Here is a 22,691-nt window from a genome sequence, read left to right as displayed (position 1 = left end):
TCTGTGTCCTGTTCTGGTGTTATCCAAGAGTTGTATTACTTCAGTATTGACATGAGAATGGAGCCTAACCTCATGTCTCCTTGATTTCTTAATTTCCTAGGTGGCAGTCAGTATCTCAAGTTCTCTATGCAAATAATCAGTCCTGTAGTATCTCGGTGCACCTACAATACTCTTCAGGACGTTGTTCCAATAAAATTGGATTTATATTAGTTTTAATTATTATTTAATTAATTAATCAGTATATTTTTCCTATATTTTAATACCAGTTCTTTCTATTTCTTTTTTACATTTTCCTACCAGCGAAGTTTTGCATCAAAATTCATTCCCAAATTACTTAGCGTTGTTGCTAGATGGAAATATATTATTATTTATTGTTATTGATCTGATTATACGTGAACTGCACATATACAGATTTACTTTTTATTTCCCAAGTCTGGGCCCAATTATCTATATTGTCACTTGCCCATTATATATTTCGTATGGCTTCTTCGCTATTGTCTCCGACAGCAAGAATCGCAGTGTCATCAACTAATGTAGTCATCGTGATATTTTCCATTTGTGGTATATCACATGTGCAGGCTAGGTAAAGGTAACCCCAATACACTTCCTTGTGGTAAACCTGCTTTAGCTTTTTTTATTGTAGAGTAGGCTTCCTCGTGTTTGGTTCTAAATATTATAGCTATAGTAAATCTAAAGGTAAGATTTCTATAGCTCAGTGTATTGTTTCGGTAACATTTTCTGTAGCTTACGAACAAGGTCGTCATACCATACCGTACCGAAGGCTTGTGCCACATCTAAAATATAGCTGAACATACCTTTATACCTTCATAGGTTTGAAGCTTGTCAATTATATGTTTTATTGTATCCACTTGGTCAATCTTCGAATGTTTGTTAATACCCCAAACTGATGTGTAGGCATTAGTTCTTTTTTCTTTATAAAATATGACTATTATATATTACTGGTAGCAGAAAGATAGGTCTATAGGCTTTTATTTAATTGGGTGATTTTCCAAGTTTTAAGGTCATGATAATGTCAGCCGTAAGACTACAATGCGCTAACAGACTCTCGAAATCTTATCTTATCAATCTCTCTTGTTGATACTTAGATTTTATTACAGACTGAATCTATAGGCCTGAGGTCTTTGAAAGGCAAGGCTAAAGGTTAATTCTAAGTATTCCTCTCCGTGATAAGATTTGAAGTGTTTAAGATGCAATAATGCACAGTTGAGAAGCAAATTTGGACACGCAGATTACAATGGTTTGATAACTAACGTTCGAAACCAGAATACTCGCGGCCGATCGGCTGTGGCGAGATTCATTTTAGAATAATCGGCGTCAACAACGGCGTACAGTTGTGGTTGCGTTACAAGTACGTAAGGTACAAGTCGTATCGGCAGCATGATAACGATGAATTACTGAGAAATGAAAATTTTCGTTTAATAAAATCTCAAAAATCTGGTCCAATTTCTAAATCACAAATATTATTATTATACAAATATAATTAAGGACCCAACTTATAGATATTTTGATCGTCAATTCGGTAATTGCATAAAAACCATGGTAATTAACGAAATAAAAAGTATAAATATAATTAAAAAAATGTTAAGAAATATTTCCAAGGGTTTTACAAAGAAGTTCTTTAATTGGTTGGACCCGGGGGAAAGAATAATATTGAGAGGGACGAATGTTTTAGCCCGTGTCTTGTGGTTCTCTGCTGTTCTCTGCTGTTTGGTCTGATACGATTTAAACCTTGACTGGGCAAAAAAGAGTCTGGAACACAAGACTATATCACCTGTTGGGCCGTATACCCAAAAAACGAATTACTATAAAGGCTAAAATTTTGCAACCTCATTTTACCAATATTTGTTGGTTGATGGTTAAAATACCGTTCATACTTGAGGAAAAAAATCAAGAAACAGATAGATGAATTGATCCAAATTGGAGAATTATTATGTTTGAATGTGTTTCTTGTACATTTTTGTGGCCAAGTTGACTTTTGGTAAGGAATATGTAACGATAGATTCCCAAAAAAGATTCTTTAGTGGGATAAGTTTAGACGGGATATTAACAACATTAGAGGCCAGAAAAGATACCAGCAGATCGCCAGCGGTGGTGTGCCCTTATACAATTATATTACATAAAATTAAGTTTCTGTGGCATCAAGAACAGCATATTAGTTGAGAATTAGGTAGTAACCATTCATCTAGATAGTAAATACTAAATACTCTCTCTTGTAGGAAATTTACTTTCGTTAAATTTGATTTGACATCTATAATACAGCAATAATTTGTCAGAGATTTTTGCAACATATGTGTTGTAGTTATAGTTACGCAATAAAGATAAATCAAAAACAAAAGGCTAATCTAATATTACCCAGCGGGACTAATAATTTTTTGCTAGATTTTATATTGTTGCTTTTAACTTAAATTTTACATGTAATATTCTAGCAAATCTGTATTCAAACCAACTCTGTATACTACCGTCTTTCATAGGGTAAAACAAAAAGGCTTGTGCATTTTTTGCTCTTTATTTTTCATAGTCAAAATATAAGAATTATAACCTTATACATGATAAGCAAAAAGTTGGACACACTATTACTTGAGAAATGCAATAATTAAAAAATACATAACCTCATAGTTATATTTATAATAATAAGCGAAAAATAAGTATCCATTGAAAAACTAATAAACTACTTTCAGCAATTCTTCCATATTTGGTTTAAGACTTAATTCCTCTTAACCAGACAATATCTCATAAAAGAAATATAGCCTTAACCAAAGACACAAAAATAAACAGATATTTTATTTCAACAAATAAATGTTACAATTGTTATTAACAAAGAACACAATTATAATTGCAAAAAAGGAATTATAAATTCCTTTAATATGAAACCTGTTAAAAATTGGACCAAAAAAAGAAAAGTATTGGCATACAGTCTTTTTACATTTATATGTTACAAAAACAAAATAAAATATTAAGTTTTTATATAGATGGAAACATTTATATAACACATATATACAGGTAATATACAAAAAATAAAACTATTTTCCCGTTTAAAAGGAAAGTTTTATGGTGGTTAAGATGTTGAGTTGATATTAACTGAATATAACGCAGATGGTGTATCAAGAAAAATTGAAGGTTAATTAATATTGGTCACTCAGAAAAAAATTATTATTGGAGGAAAACGTTTTAAGAAGTATGAGGTGGTTATAATTGAATGAAACATGAACTGTTAGAGTTATAAAGCAATATTTTATTACGTTTAAATCAAAGGACTGATGCTGTAATTTTTAGGTATACTAAAAAGCACCTTAACATTAAACGCCGAACGTCTTTACAAATCAGCTTAAACAAAATGAAATATTTATTTTTTTTCAAAAAATAAATCATATATCAATATCGTCCATCTTATTTTCATCATCTCATTATTTCAACATTCTTAAATAAACTATTCGGGCTACCGTTTTTTATTTACAAAAAGCTATACAGTCGTTTGTTTTTCTAAAATATACCCTTTTCTTTCTTCTTAGTGTCTTAATAATATTTAGCTTGTTATTATTTTCCCTGTTTATTTTATGGCTTTTTGAAATGTGTTTATTTTTCGACAATTTCAGTGCAAATGCTATTTCTACGTTTATCTCGATGCCATTTAAGTGATAATAAATATAAGATAAACAGGGAAAAGGTGGGAGAACTGTCCAAAGTTGAACATCAATTGTTTCATATTGATTTCCTAACGGCATTTATATTGATGTCACACAATTGTTTAATAATTTGTAATATTTTAAAATAGTGTTAAACTATTTGTTGAGTTGTCTATTAAATATGAGCACCAATATATTCAACATACATACATTGAATCAATGAGTTAATACACAAAAACAATATTACAAAAAACTAAACAACTATGACATATATAGATCAACAGCCGTTGAATATCAACCCTCAAATAGTTTTTGGCATTTTATCAACAAAAAATATGTTCCTATATTTAATGTTATCTATTTTAAATACTGAGGTGTACAAAATCCTATCTAAAAACTTGTCACTTGCCATATTTTTGCTACATTTAGGCAGAATTATTTCTTATAAGGGGGGCACACAGTAGATACATTTAGAATAATTTTTATTTAAATACTTCACTTACGACGTCAAAATTAAGATTAAAAAATTCTTAAATCTGTTGAAAAATCTTCTAGTATATATATTTTACATATTTTGTAGGTAGTTAAACCTGGTCAATACTATTAGAAATAATATTAAAATAGTCGTTTTCAAATCAAGTACGCGAGTTTTAACATATGTCAAAACCATATAACCATCTTCGCATTCTTTTCCTACCTGTACAAATTTGTTAGCAACCCTCTGGATATATCTATCTTTTTCTAGCTGCTTTGTTTTCTAAATCACAGTATTTTTAGCCTCTCACATCCAGAACATAAATAGAAATTAGTAAATTATACTTGATATAAGTTTTGAAAAGGTTGTTGTTCTGGTGAATTATGTGAGACCCTGTTTGACTCCATAAATATTATCTTGTCCTCTGAGTATAAACGGTATATGTCAGGTCATTCTCATTTAATACATGGTTATTCCTTTGGTGACTACTATTATTTCACCTATGGCGTTTAAGTCTTTTTCAGGAAGTCTGAAATAATGTAAAAACTGTCCACCAAAATAAATAACAATCCTCACATTTTGAAACCTTGTCAAAACTTAAGTTATTATTTAATATAAAAGCTATTTGGAAGTATTTTAAATGCACTTCGCTAATAATATACATATTTTTTAAAACGTTGTTTAGTATAATTTTTCGTCAGTTTGTTTATATTATACCCTGTATAACATAATTTGATTACATAATACGTGCCCTTATGACATTTTATTTATAATTATTGGCGAGATATATAATTATTAATTTATAACGACATATATTATTTGTAGTGGTCAAGTCATATTCGTTGTATTAAGTTATTGTGAGTAATACAGGAAAGTGTAACAGTTTGATAATTAATGTTTAGAAAATCCTGCATTATTAAAATTGCCCTGAAGTGCATTTAAAAAGGTCCCACAGTATTGGTTAAGTGTCGAACCTAATATTTTATACAAAGCTAAAAATTGGTACACTTTTATAGGGCGTTTTAAAGGATGTCGCCCAACTAAGTTTTTAATTATTTGTTGAACATTCTTATGCTTTTTAAGACGCCCTATAGAGAAATGGATAGTCAAAAGTCACATTATTTGAATGTAAGCTTTGCCCGCCATTATTTCTCGGTTTTATCATTTTTATAGTACACCTAAACCTAACATACATATATACTTAAAAATAAATAATTATATTATCCATAAAGCCCAACAACTTGAATCACAATTATCAATGCGGATCAAATAATTACATCCTTGTTTTTTCCAATTATAAAAAGATTTTAACCATTCAAAAAATTGACTAATTATGTATAACGTAAAATATTTGAAATATTATGAAATTTACGTTTTATATTGTTTTTTTATCAATTTTTATGACCCTTATGGTCGATATTTTAAAAAAGTACTTATTCCATAATATTCCGTATATAAAAATAAATAATAACGATAAAAGAAGTAGGTCAAGTCCATGGTACACTCGAGATTTAATAGTTGCTCAATGTATGTAATGTTGTCGTCTTTCATCATCTCAGACATAACATCAATGGTAGAGACATAACTACCAAGAAGATTGCAGGAATCAAAATAATATTAGCAGTATTAGCGGTCGATTGGTCACATGTACCTGAAATAAGAACATTAATTGGATTAAATGTTTATATTATCATTTAAATTAATATTAAATATAAAATATATAATATTATGTTGATAAAAATATATTAAAAATCAATGACTCTATGAATTATATATAAAATGTGAATAGAAAATATGAAATTGTTTGATGCATGTTAATATTGGGTATTAATATAAATCTAATGTGATGTATTATTAAATTATCATACCATTGCTGGTGAAATTGAAAGCCCATCCTCCATCAATACCTGGCTTAACACGTCGATCACAGCTTTCTGTAACTTTAGACATTCTTAGAATTGGCGGACCTGCTCCCTTTCCTTAAACAAATAAATAAGCGTTAAATTTGAACATACTTGTTACCTTCAATCTATTTACCTAAACCGCCTTCTATGACAGCAGCCTGTATCTGATTGGAAAGCTGGAATATAAGGCAATATCTTGATTCAGTTTGTTTCCAGGAAGATATTCCAGGGGACGTTATGACATATGATATACCATCCTCTTCCCAACTTCCATGACACGCATATGCTAATAAAATTAATGTATATTTTATTGAACTATAAATGTGAAAATTAACTTACAGTGAATTGATTGACTAGGGCAAGTAGATTTAAATTCCATTTGATGATTTTCATTACAGCCAACTAATAGTGATTCATATTCATTTGATACGCATTCAGGTTCGGGATTATTCATTTTTAAATCAACTGAAAAATAAACAACAATAGTTAAATTTTTATTAACGGTACTAAATACTTTTATATACCTGGCTGTTCTCTTCTTTTGCGTTTTTCTTGGAATGAATTCGCTTGAGAAATTGAATAGCGACCTAGATGTGGACATTTCTTTGATGGAAATGTGGCAGCTGAAATAGATTAAAGTAAATAATTTACTATATAATATGTGCCTACAAGTAAAGTTATTTTAACGATTAATTAGACTTACTGACTAATGTTGTATATGAAGTGCTGGAAGGATCAAAATCGGCACATGCATCATCTGGATTCTCAACATAATTTTCTAAAAAAGTAATAGTAATTACTTTAAGAATACTTCAAATTCTAATTTAATTATATTGGTATTTTGATCAATATTTTATAAAATATCTCATTCGTAATGTTAATAGGCTAGGTGACAATTTTTGTAAAACTACTTTATGACAATTCTACGTATTTACTTTACCCGGAATAAAGGTTACTTCTGCAAAAAAATTAGATTTGAAAAAATTTTTTTGAAATAGTGAAATTTTATGAGTGCTAAAACGTTCCAAATTTGCGCATGACGTAACTGTTTTAGTCGCACTAGACGGTTTGTATAGGTACAGGTCTTATTTATACACTATTTTAATAGTTTTGTATTATAATTTATGACATTTATCGTTTATTGATGGTGTCAGGGTCCCTAAGTATAATCTCAAATAAGTTACGTATTTTCGTTCCAAGGCAGATCTTGCAAGGGGGAAGTAGCCAGTATAATTTGAACATTGGTAATTTATTCACAGCAATAAGGTCATTCTAATGTAAATATTTATTATTTTAAGTACCTTTAATTATGTCTAAAGTGTAATTAATAATCGTACTATCGAGTGGTATTAAATGGATAACTGGATTATTTGAGGTTAGGCCTAATTTGTTATTCTATTGTGTATAGAAATATAGTATATAGAAAATTATAGTTAATATAATGTGAGTGGTTTAGTCGTACAAGTGTGCATTAACTCAGTGTACGTTTTTACAAGATTCGAATGCCAACTAAACAAAAAAATGGGCTTCTAACTGAATTCACTAGACATTCACTGTTGTTCAACATTAAATTACCATATATTCTCAACATACAAAGAAAAATATGAATTAAATTCAAACCTTCAGCAAATGTCAATCAATTTCCATAATGGTTAGATTACGAAAAGCCAATACCAAATATCTGTTTTTTATACATCAAATAGCTCGATGCAACTTCACCAGGTTAAGGGTAGCAACACAAATTTGATTGAACAATGTGATTTTATCAAATTTTTACAGCCTTGTATATGTTTTGTGGCAAACAGAATTTCAAACATTTCGAACAATACTAAAATACAGACATTGTATGATAGAAATGTCATTGAAGTTATTTAAAATAAAAGCTTTTACTGCTAAACTAAGCAGAAATCTAGTTTAAGACTTCATATGAGAACTTGATATGTTAAAGCATGTCTAAACACAGATTTTGTAAACTACGCATGTTAATAGTATTATATGGCTATTATTAAAATGGCATCTAGCCTATTATACATTAAATATAGAATTAAATATTTTTGTTGAAATGTATTAAATTATTTACCTGATTGTTGAATTTCAATAACATGTGAGTCCCTCTTATAGAAAACCATGCAAACATAGCCACTATCGCTATAGAATAAAAATATATTACTAATGAAATATTTTATTTTATGGATAATATATTACCATCCAGCGGTTACATGAGCCACAATTTGAACTTTTTTGTTTTCCTGTTGCTGCAGTATTCCGTGACAAACAAGTCTCATTTCTGAGTTTTGCATTTTTAAGTCTTGCGATTCGAAACCTGAAATAAGTCAAAATAAGTAATAAAATATTTGAAAATTTACAGTCTTTCAAAAGTCTTACCTAAATCTTGGAAAGCAAACTGCGGTTGCGCATAGTTTTGATGTACCTTGATTGGTTTGGATGCTTCGTCATCGACAATTTTTAATGTTGCGTTTCTTTGAGAGAATTTAAATGTTTTATGATGATCCAGACTGAACCATGTGTGATGTTCAGTGATCCATACAGGGAACTTGCAGCGTTTATGCTGATCGTCGACTTTAATAGAATAACGCCGATTAGTGGTTTTGGTAAACGTGGTATACGTCTATAACTTACCAATGGTCAGTTTCATAGTTCTGCTTCCTTCTGTAGACGATTGCAAACCAGAGCAAGTAGCATCACCAGACTGAGCTATGTAATATACAATTTTGCCATTTTCAGTACTTCTTTTATATATGAAGCAGCGATATTGATCCTCATCGGTTGTCAGGCTTCGTCTGTTTCCTTGAGCTAATTTTCCAATTAAATATTTAGTGGAACCTTCTTTCCATGCCGCCAAGCAGATCAGCTCTTCGACTAAACAATAGTATTGATATAAATAGAAATAATATATACATATTCCTAGCGATACTATGCATACCGTTGCTTTCTGTGCTTTGAACATCAGGGCATGCTTGATATTTTAATACCAGCCTAGAGTCGTCAGTACAGCTTTCAGCTCTACTTGGTGGATTGCTGCAGTCGCCTGTGCCTCTGTTGTATCTACAAATATGATATTAATGTAAATATTTCTATTGCAGGAATAACATCTAGATTCTTACTCGAATATATACGGGGAGCTTTTAAATGGACACGGGATGGGTTTCACTTCTGGATGTTTCCTAAACATGCTATATAGTGCAGCATCACCTACTATTCTGGAGCATATTTCAGTCAAAGAATCTTTTGGTTCACAGTATGCTGTATTAAAAAATAAATTAAGTTTCTGTTAAATGATATTAATAGTATCTCTTACTTTCTTTATATTGTAGAACACTAGGATGTTTCTCATGAAGTACCATACATTTATAGCAGTCATCACTCCTAAAATAACAAAAAAAGATATTCTTTATTAGACATTTGTTGTTAAATAATTCAATGTAATTTCAATAAAAAAACTGTTAAGGTAACGAGAAAATACAAGGTTGGGTAAAAAGTATTTTGGGTTCTTCCTAATAGATGGCTTCAGAGTCTCATATCTCTACTAATAGTTATTCGGTGAAGTCATATTATGTTTAAAATATAACAGTGAATAAAATACTCTAGATATCAACGTAGTATCATTCAGCAGTGAAAAGGTTTAATACCTTGAAAATGAAAATATTCGAAGGTTATTGTCGTCATATTTTGCTTCTATATTTATGAAAAGCAAAAAATGCAACACATGCTCGTAAAAAATATGTGATGTTGATGGGGTTAAGGGTTTAAGCGAACATAATATGTAACTATGTATTTTTAGAGACATTTTAGAATCAAATAGATGAAGGCGTTGGATATCACCTCGTTCATCATAAAGTACCAAAATATTTCTAGGTTATTTTTGTTCTTGTTTTATGTCTTTTGTTATTTTTGTCTTCTATGTCTTTCATTAATAAGCAGTTCAACTGATTAAAAGATAATTAATTGTCATTGTTCTTTGCTTAATTGAACTAACATTTGTATTAATGTAAAATAAACTTTTTTTGTATTGTTAAAAAGTTATTTTGGCAAAACATAATATATTTTATATTTAAACGTTAAATAGGTGGATTAGTTTTTCACATATTAGGCATGTCACACTTTACTTGAAAATTACAAAATGTTGTTTTAATACTTAATGGAATTTAGAAGTAATATACTTCGAGCAAAATAAATGTTCCAACTCAAACAGAAAACTAATTCTATTGGATGTACAAACAACCAAGCCACCAAAATTCGAGTCAGTTAACTCGAAACGGTTTGGATCCCAATATAATTTTAATAGTTTTGTTGTTATAGAAGTTTGAACGGAAACTTTTTGTTGAACTAATCGTGTATACAATATAAAGTTTTATATTTTAATCGAAATACGTAAAAACATATAACGTATAGAAAATAATGCCTCTTTTTATATTCTTTAATACTCTAACTTAATAAACATGGGATGTAGTTTCGGTAATTCTCAGGAATCCCGAAAATCACGAAGTTTCGTGAAAGTTTTTCGAATTTCCTCGTAAACAAACTGATTTCTATTTGTAGCGGTTTTTATCGCACCTGCTCGAGATAGGGCTTTTATGTAGATACGAAAAGATACGTAAAAATCGCAGTACAACCTATCTCAGGAATCCCGGCTCAGGTAATAACTGTAAAGCCCGCCAAGTTCGCCTTTTGACGTTTCCATTTCATCGATGCTTTTCCGTGGAAATTGAAAAGCTGTTCGAGCAAAGAGTAGACTATTTTGGCAAACTCTTACTATTTTATCGGAAACAATGCCAGTTTGAATATATCTCGGAGTTATTTGGTACTTCGTTTATTTAAAAGATATCAAAAATACTTTACCACATACTTTTTCGTTAGGTTCCAAGTTTTAAATATGTTGATAATCTTTCAGTCAAAAGCTGGATGTAAAACTTCTGGATTTATTAAATTCAAGGTTTATTTTGATTTCAATTTTAATGAAGTAAAGAAAATTAAAAAAGTAATAATTTCTATAACTTATTTTAATTGTGATAATTGCCAGTAGATATAATGATTAATTATTTGGTCGATTAAATTACAGGTCTTTATTTTAATCCAGAAGTTTTCGGGATATTTTAGTATTAATTAATAAGTATTTTTTTTACTGTTCCCTTATTAATTTTTTAATTAATCAAATCTGATTGCTGACTGTTACATGTTTCATGTTAACTGTTTCTAGTTCTTCGCATTTTTATAGAAATTTAGAATGGAATAATTCTTATTTGTTTCTCTGTTATACCTTCCACATTATCTTTTTTGGAATGTGTTGCAGCCGAATGTACTCTTCTTTTTATGCGTGGCAAGCAATGAAACCGTAATGTTGATGAAGTGGTTTCAAATGACTTTTTCAGCCAATTCATGCGGTAGCCATTTTCTCTCCTTCTGGGTGTTTTTCATTTCATCTAAATCTCCTCAAACCATTGATGCATCAATTGAAACTCTCGGAAAGTTTTTTGAAAATCTGAGATTGATTTTAGTCCGTTTGTCTTTAAACTTTTATCATTTATGGCATCAAAATAACCATTTTTAAATTGTTGTCACCAAAACTGCAATTAAGATTTTCACCTGAGCATCAACCTCATTTCCTAAAGATGTTTGATGGACTTGAGCAGCAAATTTGGGAAAATGCAAATTTTGGGTGCTCCATGATTCATCTGCATACACCGAATAACTCCGAATTGTAAAATACTACATATTTTATATAGAGAAATATCAAAATCATGGAATATATACCATAAAGTATATATAGAGGTTTTAGTCATATAGGCGAAACTGAGGAAATGTTTTACGTGGTCCGACTAATGCTGGCTCTGAGATCACTTTTTTCATTGGTTCATTTGAATTTCCCTACAAAGACTTTTGATTGGCTAATTTCTATAACCGGATGGTTTGTTTCTATGGTTTGTTCATGATGCCATTTTTGTCTGTGTATGGCATTGAGTACGATCAGTATTTTTGTGCCTTAATTAAAATCACTATTATTTGAAAATAATGTATCTTCATTCCCAAAAGTGTTGTATATCCAGTGTATGTGAGGCAATAAAATAACCAGACGTCTTTTTCCTTGGAAGGAACAACTCAAGTTAGCTACATTAAGGATGTGTGTGTGTGTGTGTGTGTGACTTAGCAAATGTGTCCCAATTGGGCGATAGCAAAATTACATTGAAGGTAAATGTGATTATATTATATGAAACGTTTTTGTTGCCCTTTAAAAAGCTGTTTGTAAAGTACCATCAATTAAAAACTTAATTATTTTGATGGTGTTCATTTACTTGAAACAAACATATATTGGTCATACTTATAATTAATATTTTGGCTTAAGTATCGTTAACTGAGATAACCTTTTCAACAAAGATGTTAAAAAAATACATTAATATAAAATAAAAGAATGCAATTTGTAGACCAGCAAGATGAGCTTGATTTTATAGACAAGAGATTATCTTATGATTGTTTTAATATATTGTTAAGCAATCCCTTTAACTCGTCGATTTTACCATAATAAAATACAGCAGTAATTTTGATATATGTTATACATTTAAATTTTTTATTACTGTTTTTTAAAGTATTACTTTTTGGTATGTTTTCTCTATTCTGACATATATCATACAATTTAGCCTTTTTAATTTTTTTTTCAATTTTCACAATAACATTGTAAACATGATTATAACTTGCTTCAATACATTTTTGTGTTGAACAAGTAAGATATTAACAGACACATACTTTCATCTGCGCTGCTCTATATATATATATATATATATATATATATATATATATATATATATATATATATATATATATATATACTAATTCTAATATTATAAAAATATCAAAAAATTAAAATATAAGTATATCGGTTATAGTTAGTATCGGTTATTAGAATTCTATTTTAATAAATTGTTTTGAAAAACTACATTTATGTTTTATTTCAAATTTAATTGGTCAGTAGAATGTGACGTCAGATGTTGGTCACGCGACTCGCATATCCTCAACCAATGAAATGCTTTCCTAGTAAAATATTTTCTTTACTGTTTCCTGTAATGGTAATTTAAACTAACCAATGAAATTCAGCGAAATGACGTTCTAAACCTCTTCTTGCTGAGACCACGCAAAATAATTTTGAAATGAAATGTATTAACACTATATATTACTCTATGTAATGATACTAATATATACCGCTGGTCAAAATACATGCCAGTACTTAATGAATCGACTGTTGGATAGTCTGAAAAAACGTGGTGTGGAATGTATACGGTACTAGAATATTGGAAAAAGTAGTGGCTATTAATGGGTAATACTGAAAATACGAATGTAACCAATTACAAATAATAATTTAAAAAAATTAATTCACAGTCCTTATATATCTGCATTACATATTTACAGTCCTTAATGTTGTAATATATGTTATGTAATAAGCTTAACCGCTGGCAATCTGGACTCGGGCGTTTTGAAGATATTAATTCTTAATGAATCTAACAGTAATCAAGCAAAACTCAATCCAAAGCGAGTAGCATTTAGATATTTAACATTATCTCCTTTTCACACAATCGGTAATACTTTATTTGATGTTCTTTGTTCGTAATATTGACATCTCCTCGGTTCCGCACTTTATATAAGGATCAGCGACGAACCGTATAAAAGAAACCGCTCCCCAATCCTTCCACGTTCCCTTCCCACGCTACCACCCATTAAAATCCGACGCAGCAGAAAGGAAAGACCCGCGACTAGTATATATTTCCAAGCTAGCTAGTTCACCAAGCGTCCCGTTCCACGTCCTCCTCTTCTTCGTCTCTCTTACTCCGTCTACTGCGTCCGTCAATATGAAAATCTCTTCGCGTGCTTCGAGGAAATTGAAATATTTTTATGCAGCGGAATAACTAGATTTTCGCAATTTCTCGTTATTATAACGTGTATCGTATACGGAGCGTCACCAGACCGGAGGGGGAAAAGATAGAATAAGAATGGTAATTGTAACCGAAACTCGTACGTACGACGGACAAGGGAGGAAATTGGATGGGTTAGCTACTATGGGAACGAGTACGGGGAGTTCTTTTACTATTTTTGAGTTATTTAAGATGGATTTCGGTCTTTATATTCATACATAGTTTTCATTAGTATGCACAGTTGTTGAAATTTGACCGTAAGTCATTATTCATTCATTCAATAATGTTTCTCTTATATAATTATATAATCAATAATCAATATTAGTTCCTAATAATACATCCTCGATCCACGAAATAGTGTCTAGTTTTAAAACGAATTTAAAATCTCGGATAGGCAATAAGTGCGACATCATGATGATGTGGGTTCATTGTTATTCTGAATAGACCGTATGTTAAAAAATCTGTCAAAATTTTTAAATACGTGATCTGGCGTGACGTGGTTGAACATTGAATTTAATAATAGAATCTAAAAAGTTGCTTTATTTATGATCATTGGCATTACTTTATTATTGGTGTTCTTTACTCGGATGTACAGAAAACACAGAAACGAAACACTGTTCTCCTTTTTGAGAAGTTTCCGGCTCCTTTAAATAAATGGTTAGATCATATTAAAAATCTTAAATTATCTAGATCCCAGATTATCTGTCTGCGGGTGTGTCGGCAGGTCAGCATTTTATTATACATACATACATACATACATATATATATATATATATATATATATATATATATATATATTAAAAGATCAGTCAAGATATTTAAATATGTGATCTGGCGTTGAAAATGAATGGAAATAATTATTAGATTCTAAGAAGTTGTTAGAGTTGTGATCCTCATTTCGCGACTATACAATAGTACGGTTATGATCTAAAGGGGTTGGGGACAGACATAAAGTGTATATATAAAATAATAAATTAATAAATAGTCGCCTTGGTGGCGCAGTGGTAAAGGCAATAGGACGGTCCTCCTACTGCTGCGATAGCCGCGTGTTCGAATCCTGCTGGGGCATGGTCGTAAATTTATGTTTATAATTGTTTAATATTTGTAAATATTCTAGGCAAGAGTGTAAAATCCGACAAGGAAAATAATCCCAGTCACGCCAGTAACCAGGCTGGGTAAGACCGGATGTCTTCTGGGATGATTTCTAAAGTTGGTCACTCGCCAGTCGGTAGGCTTAATGCTAAGGACCGTGGTTTGGAGCCCACGTTAAACTTTAGGCCCACTCCATATAAACCCATAGTTGGTAAAAAGAGATTTAAAAATATATAAAAAAAATTAATAAATAAATAAAATTAATAATACAAACACGGGCATTAAAAGAATAAATAGTGTATATACAATTTTAAAATAAACACAAACACAGGGCTACAAACACAACCATAACGAAGTGGCTCCATCCGGATAGCACACATCAGCACCCATACCGAAGTGGTAATGGTTATTTGATCAGTAACTCTAAACTTAGCATAGGCTAGATTTTATGGAGAAAATCAATCTCTCGTAGAAATCCGACTAGTCTGTTTGTATTTTCTCTTGTTGAGGCATTTTTAAAATTTTGCAGCCCATACTTAGTTCTAATCTGGTTGAGCCGTGGACAGTCGTTCAATATGTGGTAAACTGAAATAGGGTCACGGTGACAAAACTCACAGTGAGCAGGCGGGGTCGCAGTCATCAAGTGATGGGAAACGACAGTGGACCAATCTCAGTCGATTCAGAGCTACGGATGGTGACGAAGGGAAGGAACGCGCAGAGAGGAGAAAAATCAGCTTTAACCTCAAACAGCCTGTGGGCCCAACGACGTTGTACCTGGCTATTTGTAAAACAAGATACAAATGGTATAAGGTCGGTATGGACACAAACATCCGTGATGGAGAGTGGAGATGAGGCTGCCGATTTAGCCGCACTATTCGCGCTCATTTCCTGGTATACCTACGTGAAAAAGAATCCATAGTAAGCTTGAAACGGAATGCCCGGTTGTCCACCACAAATGCCAAGTCCGCTGCGAGATTTGGAGCCATCGGTATATATGTGCTTGCGGCCAGGGTAAAAGTGGAGAAGTTCACAGAACTTGGACCGAATAATGTATGGACAATGTTCTTTTTTATAAAATTGACATAATGATATGTTTATGAAGAGGGTAGTGAAGGTGCAAGAGGGAAAATTTGGGTAGTGGACAAGGAGGGGATGCAACAAGCCAATTCCAGCCCTGGACAGAAGATCTGCAATTATGTGAGAGGTACGAGTGGAGTAGCTAGGGATAAGACGGTCCAGGACGGGTGGATGCTTCCAAGTGGAGAGTTGTGATCACTGGCAGTAGATATATGACTTAATTATTTGTACATTGATTATTAAAAATTGGTCGATTACAATATCAGATATGTACTTTGATCAAGAAATGTTTCAGGCAATAACACATAGGCTGAAAATCGCCGACTTAACACATAGATGGCGTTTTATTGCATTCGTCGCTTTTTCAGTTAATACTAACCTCAAAAGAAAGCTGTTACAATTTCATATTATTCTACTCATACGTTTGTGAGTTATTGTGTTAAGAATGACAAAGAATGTGTTGGTTTTAGATTGCATGAGCATTTTGACTATGAGAAAGCTCTGTTCAAAGTTGGTGCCACGTTTGCTCACTTTTTTACTTTTTTGCTCACTGGTAGCCATGTTTAAACGTAACAAACCGAAATTTTTGCATCGATATGGATCCATCACTTTATTCCGGAATCAAAACGATCATTTGTCAATCATCTGAGTGGACAACAACTGGTGAATCTCGTCCAAAGTGCCCGAAAGCACAACAATCGGTTGAAAAGATTATGGCGCCGGTATTTTGCGATATACGTGGTGTAATATTCATCGACTATCTTGATAAGGGAAATATCATCAACAGAGAATATTATATAGCGTCACTGGAACGTTCGAGGGCCGAAACTGCAAAGAAATAACCGCAGGTAGCAAAGAAACAAATATTGATTTATCAAGATTACGCACCGTGTAACAAGTTAATCAAAACAATGGCAAAACTATACGAATTGAACTTCAAATTGCTCCTATATCCACCGTGTTGGCCCGATTTGGCCCCTAGCAACTACTAGCTGTTCCCAGATCTCAAAAATATGCTCACCGGTAAGAAATTTCGCTCGGATGAAGAGGTTATCGTTGAAACTGAGGCCTATTTTAAGGAAAAAAATAAATCGTTCTACAAAAGTGGTATTGAAATGTTAGAGCGGTGTTGGTATGATTGTCTGCCCCTTGATGGAGATTACGTGTTGATGAATAAAGTCAATTTTGAACAAAAAAAATATTTACGCCCGGAACTTTTCAGCAGTTGTGTTTCATATAATCCATGTTCATACTCTTAATAATCATTTTATTAATTAATGAAATATGATTGTTTATTTGTTTCGTTTCAGCTGTTAAATAAGGTACAAAATTATTACAGGTAACATACCTCTCGTGAAAGATCATAGTCAAGATTTTTAATTATATGACCAGACTTTGAAGAATGCATCAACGTGCTTTAATTAATAGTTTCTAATAAGTTATTTTAGTTGTGATAATTGACAGTGATAAGTGACAGAGAAGTCTTGCGGGTCTTCCCGACCAGGTATCCGTAACAGGATTCCCCTACCCGGTTCCAGGCCAAAAAAAAAAAGATAATTGACAGTAGGTATATGAATTAATTATTTGGTCGATTAAAAATTTTTTCGGGTAATACTCATACTAATAATTCATGTCTGTGTTCATCACCTTTAATCTTTTAATTAATTTTGGTTGTTGATTGTTGTTTCGTTTTAACTATTACAATGTATATAATGTATCATACATATTTATGTTTTATGTACGTAAACATTTCTATTTTTAGAATTAACTAATTATTAATTTGTTTCTTTGTTATACCACCAAGATTATATTTCTTGTCTACGTTATATTTAGGCATAACGTAGGAAATAGTTAGTTTTATCTTTGCCTTCTTTTATTTATTTGTGTTGTAAATGTGTTTTTTTGTTTGTTGAGCCTTTGTTTTATACTATTATATATTGACAGATGTCCTGTATGAACTATGAATATCTAATTCGGACCGCAACAAATAATTAAAACATATTTCGAAAACATAGTTTATTGGTATAGTTTATTGTAACGCTTTTTGATGCACAACATTGTTGGTTTTGTTTTCTGATATTTTGTTGTATACAGATATTTTTTTTAAGTTAACCTAGTTCTCGCCTATTTACCAACAAATAGTTAATTGTGGTAAAAATGTTACCTAAAGTATAAACCTAAAATATATTTAAATGAAACAATGTAAAACTTATATTGAAGGCAAATGTTAATAGTACTTGTGTTTATCGCAAAGCCATTCAATATACGAATAATGATAAATTGTATTGTCCTCTGAAAAGTTTTATATTAAAGTAGTATCAATTAAATATTTAATTTTTAAGGGGTTAACTTAAATTTTTGTTTAGAGTTATAAAGGAGAAAGTAAAGTAAAGAAAATTAAGGATAACCTTTATATATACATTTAAAATAGTTGAGTTAAGAATGGAATGATTGGTTAATAATTTTTTAGCAAATTTACGAATGTACCAGGGTGAACTCTTTATATACTGAATATTAATCGTTTGCCAGTAACTTTGGATGATATACTTGCAAACGACATTGTAATGATGCTAATAGCAATTTCAATTCATATCTTTAATATATTTCATGTCCTTGCTAAAGAAGCTGCACCTTTATAGACAATTGCTGCGTCTAGCATAAACGTATGTTGACTAATTATCGAAATATACAAGAAAAAATATTGATACAATTTAGCGTTATCAGAATAATATAACATTTTCATGTATAAACATGATGGTAAGCTTATAACGACCTCCATAAAGAACTAGGAGCTGAAAGATGCAATTATCATTGCAGCGTATTAGCATTAACTTGAGCACTACATTAATACAGAAGGGTCTGGTCTTTTAAACGTGGGTAACCAGACGTCTAAAGTGGACCAAAATGGTCAAACTAGTCTAACAACTAAGGGACCGATGGGAAGAATTTAGTTTAGAATAACTTTTAATACCAGTTTTCGTAGCATGTTGTTTACATTTGTACTACTACCAGTTGGAAAAAAAGGTACCGCAATTATTATTTTCGTTATGCATTTGACATTAGTAGCAATTCGTGTACTTTTAATTCAATGTAGTGTTATTAGAGTTTTTTTAAATGGCCAGGAATATAAGGCTAAATATAAACTATATTATTTCATAACAAAACTGGTGTTAAAAAAACGTATTTGTTAATATAATAGTTTGCATGCTTAGACTGTCTAATAAATCAATTCCACCAGGTTCTTATTTAATCACTGATACATACCGCAGGTGAGAGATTACATTCGTTTTTATATGTTTTTATATATAATAACTTATATTATGGATTATTTGATATATAACAGTAAAACATTTTAATATTTATACTCTTTTTTACTTACTTATCATAAACCAGATATTTATCTCCACTTTCTTCGTAACACTCTCCTTTGGTTTCTATGTGGGTGTTGTTTATAAGAAGCAGGGTTGGAACTCCACTTTGGAACCATCTTCCTTGCCACGATTTCTTGAATTGACAACCAGCTGAAAAACAAAATAAATCTATTAGTAAAATATAAATTAAAACTCGCATTTCTATAAATTAGTAAAAATTAAACTAGTATGAATATCTCCATTGATTCAATGGAATTTACTTCTGTAAAAGTGACCCATTCAAATTCAACCTCAGTTGCTGTACTAAATGTAATCCAGTGGTCGAAATTCAATTGCGGCCAATTCGCTTACAAACGGAACGGGCCGGTAATGCAGTTGCCTGTTTAGATTGCGATTCTTGTTTACAAAGGGGGTGTACTGCTTTGAAGAGGTTTTTTTTATGGAGTTTGGGCAACAAGTCGCCCCAAGCCGAACGCCTCACCATCTGTGATTGTGAAAGGGTCGAGATAACGCAATGCTAGCTAGTATGAAGGTAAATACGGACCTTTGACGTGCTGCTTCCAGTCGGAACCTTTGTGTTTAGTTCATGACCTTCCTCGATCATCTTTAGGGTAAAATCCACTACAATAGGAGTGATTCAATAAGATAATAGGTGGGAGATTTACAGATGTGTAAAGACTTGAGAGAATACGAATTGTACTAGAAAATTATAATGTATGGTAAATAATTTTTAGCTAGTCAAGTTCTCATAAATATATATTTTTAGTTTCTTATATTTACTGAGCAGATAATTATATTAATAACCTAACATAAATCATTTGTTATTTTAATAATTAAATGTTGTAGAAATAAACAGATATAAAAACTAGTTAATTTAGATATTAAAAGTATAGCAAATAACGCATTATTTTCGTAGTTGTTTGAGCATCCTTGTATGTTGATGCACAATTTGGCCTGATGATACAGCTAGAGCAATTCAGTGTTGATAAGCCGTTTCTATGAGTTTATTTATGCACATATTTGATTTCTATATCTTTAAGTCCACAGTTTTCGTATAAATTCACGAAAAATTGAATTGGCTCTAGGTTTCAGGATTTTCACGTATTTTGTATTATATTAACAGATTAAGCCGGCTCTTTAGAACGCAAATTATTATTAAGTATTTGATATCTTGGTTGAAATTCCGTTGAAAATCTTCAAAAATACAATTATAATAAATAATTTTTATTAATTTAAAAATTATCAGTGGCTAGACAAAATACCCTTGCTTTATTTGCTTGTGGGGTAGTAGAGTGGTAGTAAGTTTTGAGTAGGCTCTTGAGAGACTCCTTAATTGTTTGTAAAGTCAATATAATCGAGGAACTACTGTTAAATAAAAAGAAGATCATACCTGTTCCCTTCCATACCAAGCTAGGTATGAAGAAACAGTTCATCAAAGTGTTTGAAACAGAACAAATTTGTGCCTTAACTTCGGGCAGATAGGAATCAGGCAATACCAGTTCAAGAACTAAGTTGTATATGTGATATTGAATATTGCAAGCAAGAATTGTTACATATATTTATATATATTGAATAGCTCTTCATTGTTACCATTTAATGTTAACACATGGGATGAAAAGTCTCGGACCTAACACATAGATAGTGCTAGTTTTCCTGCATTCACCGCTTTTCAGTTAGTCCTAACTTTTAAAAGAAAGCTGTGAAAATGTGATGATATTCTACTCATAAGTTTGTGAGTTATTGTGCTAAGAGTGACGCTATTTTTGTTATTTTCAAAACATTGAATCAAAAACAATTTCGTGTTTTAATTTTACACTGCTACTTGATGGAAAAAAAATACTCTACTTCAATAGAAACAGCAATAAAATGTTGGTTTGCCGACTTCAAACGTGGTCGTAGAGGTGGTAAACGTGGTACCAATGGTGTAGAACACAACGGACGTATAAATGAGGTGATAACACCAGAAAACATAAAAAAATCCAAAAAATCGTTTTGAATGATCGAAAAGATGATCGTGAAGTTGCGTGAGTTGGTTAACATCGTGAATATATCAAAAGAACTTGTTGACAAAACTAAAAACGTGTTGATGATTTTGTGCAGTGTTTGGCCATGTTTAAACGTAACAAGCCGGAATTTTTGCTTCAATTTGTGACAATGGATGAAACATGGATCCATCACTTCAGTCCGGAATCAAAACGATCGTCATCTGAGTGGACAACTGGTGAACCTCGTCCAAAGCACCTGAAAGTTCAACAATCGGCTGGAAAGGTAATGGCCTCGCAATTTTGGAATGTGCGTGATGTAATATTCATCAACAAAGGGGCCATCAACAGTAAATATTATATAGCGTTATTGGAACGTTTGAAAACCGAAATTGCAAAGAAACGACCGCATGTGACAAAGAAAACAAAATATTAGAGTGGCCTTGGAATGACTGTGTGGCTCTTTATGGAGATTACGTTGATTAATAAAGCCAATTTTGAACAAAAACAACCCCTTTTCTTTATTACGTCTGTGACTTTTTAGCCCATGTATTATATCTATCGCCAGGAATCTATTTTAATTCGTTACTGAATAATGACATTGATAAACCAAGTTATATGTCTATTTTAACTGAAACTCTCAATCATAATTGTCAGGTAATATTTCAATTTTTTAATACAATTAATTGTCCCGAGCATTTTCAACAGGATATTAATGATAATTAAGTGTTGTTTGTTGTGTGTGTAAAAATGGAAATGTTCAGTGAAAGGGAATTTATATGTCATATTTAATGTTTTAAATAATAAAAATGTCAGTATAACAGGTCAATTGAAAAGTCTGACACAAGGATGGCGCTACTAGAATTAAATCCATATGTTTTTTTTGTTAGCCCTAACCCTCAAAAGATTCATGTATAAATTTGACAGCTGTCGGATCATTAGTTTGTGAATTATAACATTTTGACTGAAGCAACTTTTGTTATCGTGAAAAAAATGGATAAAAAGGAATTTCGCGTGTTGATAAAATATTGCTTTTTGAAGGGAAAAAATACAGTTAAAACAAAAAATTGGCTTGATGCCGAGTTTTCGGACACTGCCCCAGGAAAATCAACCATCAAGGATTGGTATGCTAAGTTTAGACGTTGTGAAATGAGCACTGAAGACGGTGAATGCAGTGGACGCCCAAAAGTGTTTGTTACCGACGAAAACATTTAAAAAATCCACAAA

General features: G+C 31.4%; 1 protein-coding gene across 2 annotated transcripts in view; it reads right to left on the bottom strand.

The window, feature by feature from the left end:
• Positions 1 to 2,508: 2,508 nt before the first annotated feature.
• The window catches only part of LOC143193098 (uncharacterized), a 917,882-nt gene continuing 897,699 nt past the window's right edge, over positions 2,509 to 22,691 (bottom strand). For both annotated transcript variants that reach the window (XM_076399062.1, XM_076399063.1), the window contains 14 exons: positions 19,491 to 19,632; positions 9,343 to 9,410; positions 9,149 to 9,287; positions 8,968 to 9,089; positions 8,664 to 8,903; positions 8,409 to 8,603; positions 8,229 to 8,346; positions 8,104 to 8,171; positions 6,727 to 6,801; positions 6,548 to 6,646; positions 6,363 to 6,488; positions 6,157 to 6,309; positions 5,988 to 6,098; positions 2,509 to 5,770 (listed from right to left, as the gene is read on the bottom strand). In XM_076399062.1, the coding sequence (XP_076255177.1) occupies positions 5,670 to 5,770; positions 5,988 to 6,098; positions 6,157 to 6,309; positions 6,363 to 6,488; positions 6,548 to 6,646; positions 6,727 to 6,801; positions 8,104 to 8,171; positions 8,229 to 8,346; positions 8,409 to 8,603; positions 8,664 to 8,903; positions 8,968 to 9,089; positions 9,149 to 9,287; positions 9,343 to 9,410; positions 19,491 to 19,632 (1,757 nt within the window). In that variant the 3' untranslated portion in view covers positions 2,509 to 5,669. The remainder of the gene's footprint in view (positions 5,771 to 5,987; positions 6,099 to 6,156; positions 6,310 to 6,362; positions 6,489 to 6,547; positions 6,647 to 6,726; positions 6,802 to 8,103; positions 8,172 to 8,228; positions 8,347 to 8,408; positions 8,604 to 8,663; positions 8,904 to 8,967; positions 9,090 to 9,148; positions 9,288 to 9,342; positions 9,411 to 19,490; positions 19,633 to 22,691) is intronic.

This window comes from Rhynchophorus ferrugineus, unplaced genomic scaffold (assembly GCF_030347505.1).
Source record: "Rhynchophorus ferrugineus isolate W39M unplaced genomic scaffold, kcgeb_rfMv2 rfM3, whole genome shotgun sequence".
NCBI classification, from domain to species: Eukaryota; Metazoa; Arthropoda; class Insecta; order Coleoptera; family Curculionidae; genus Rhynchophorus; species Rhynchophorus ferrugineus.
The sequence above is the reverse complement of the archived record's forward strand: the minus strand, read 5'-3'. Positions and strand labels throughout refer to the sequence as shown.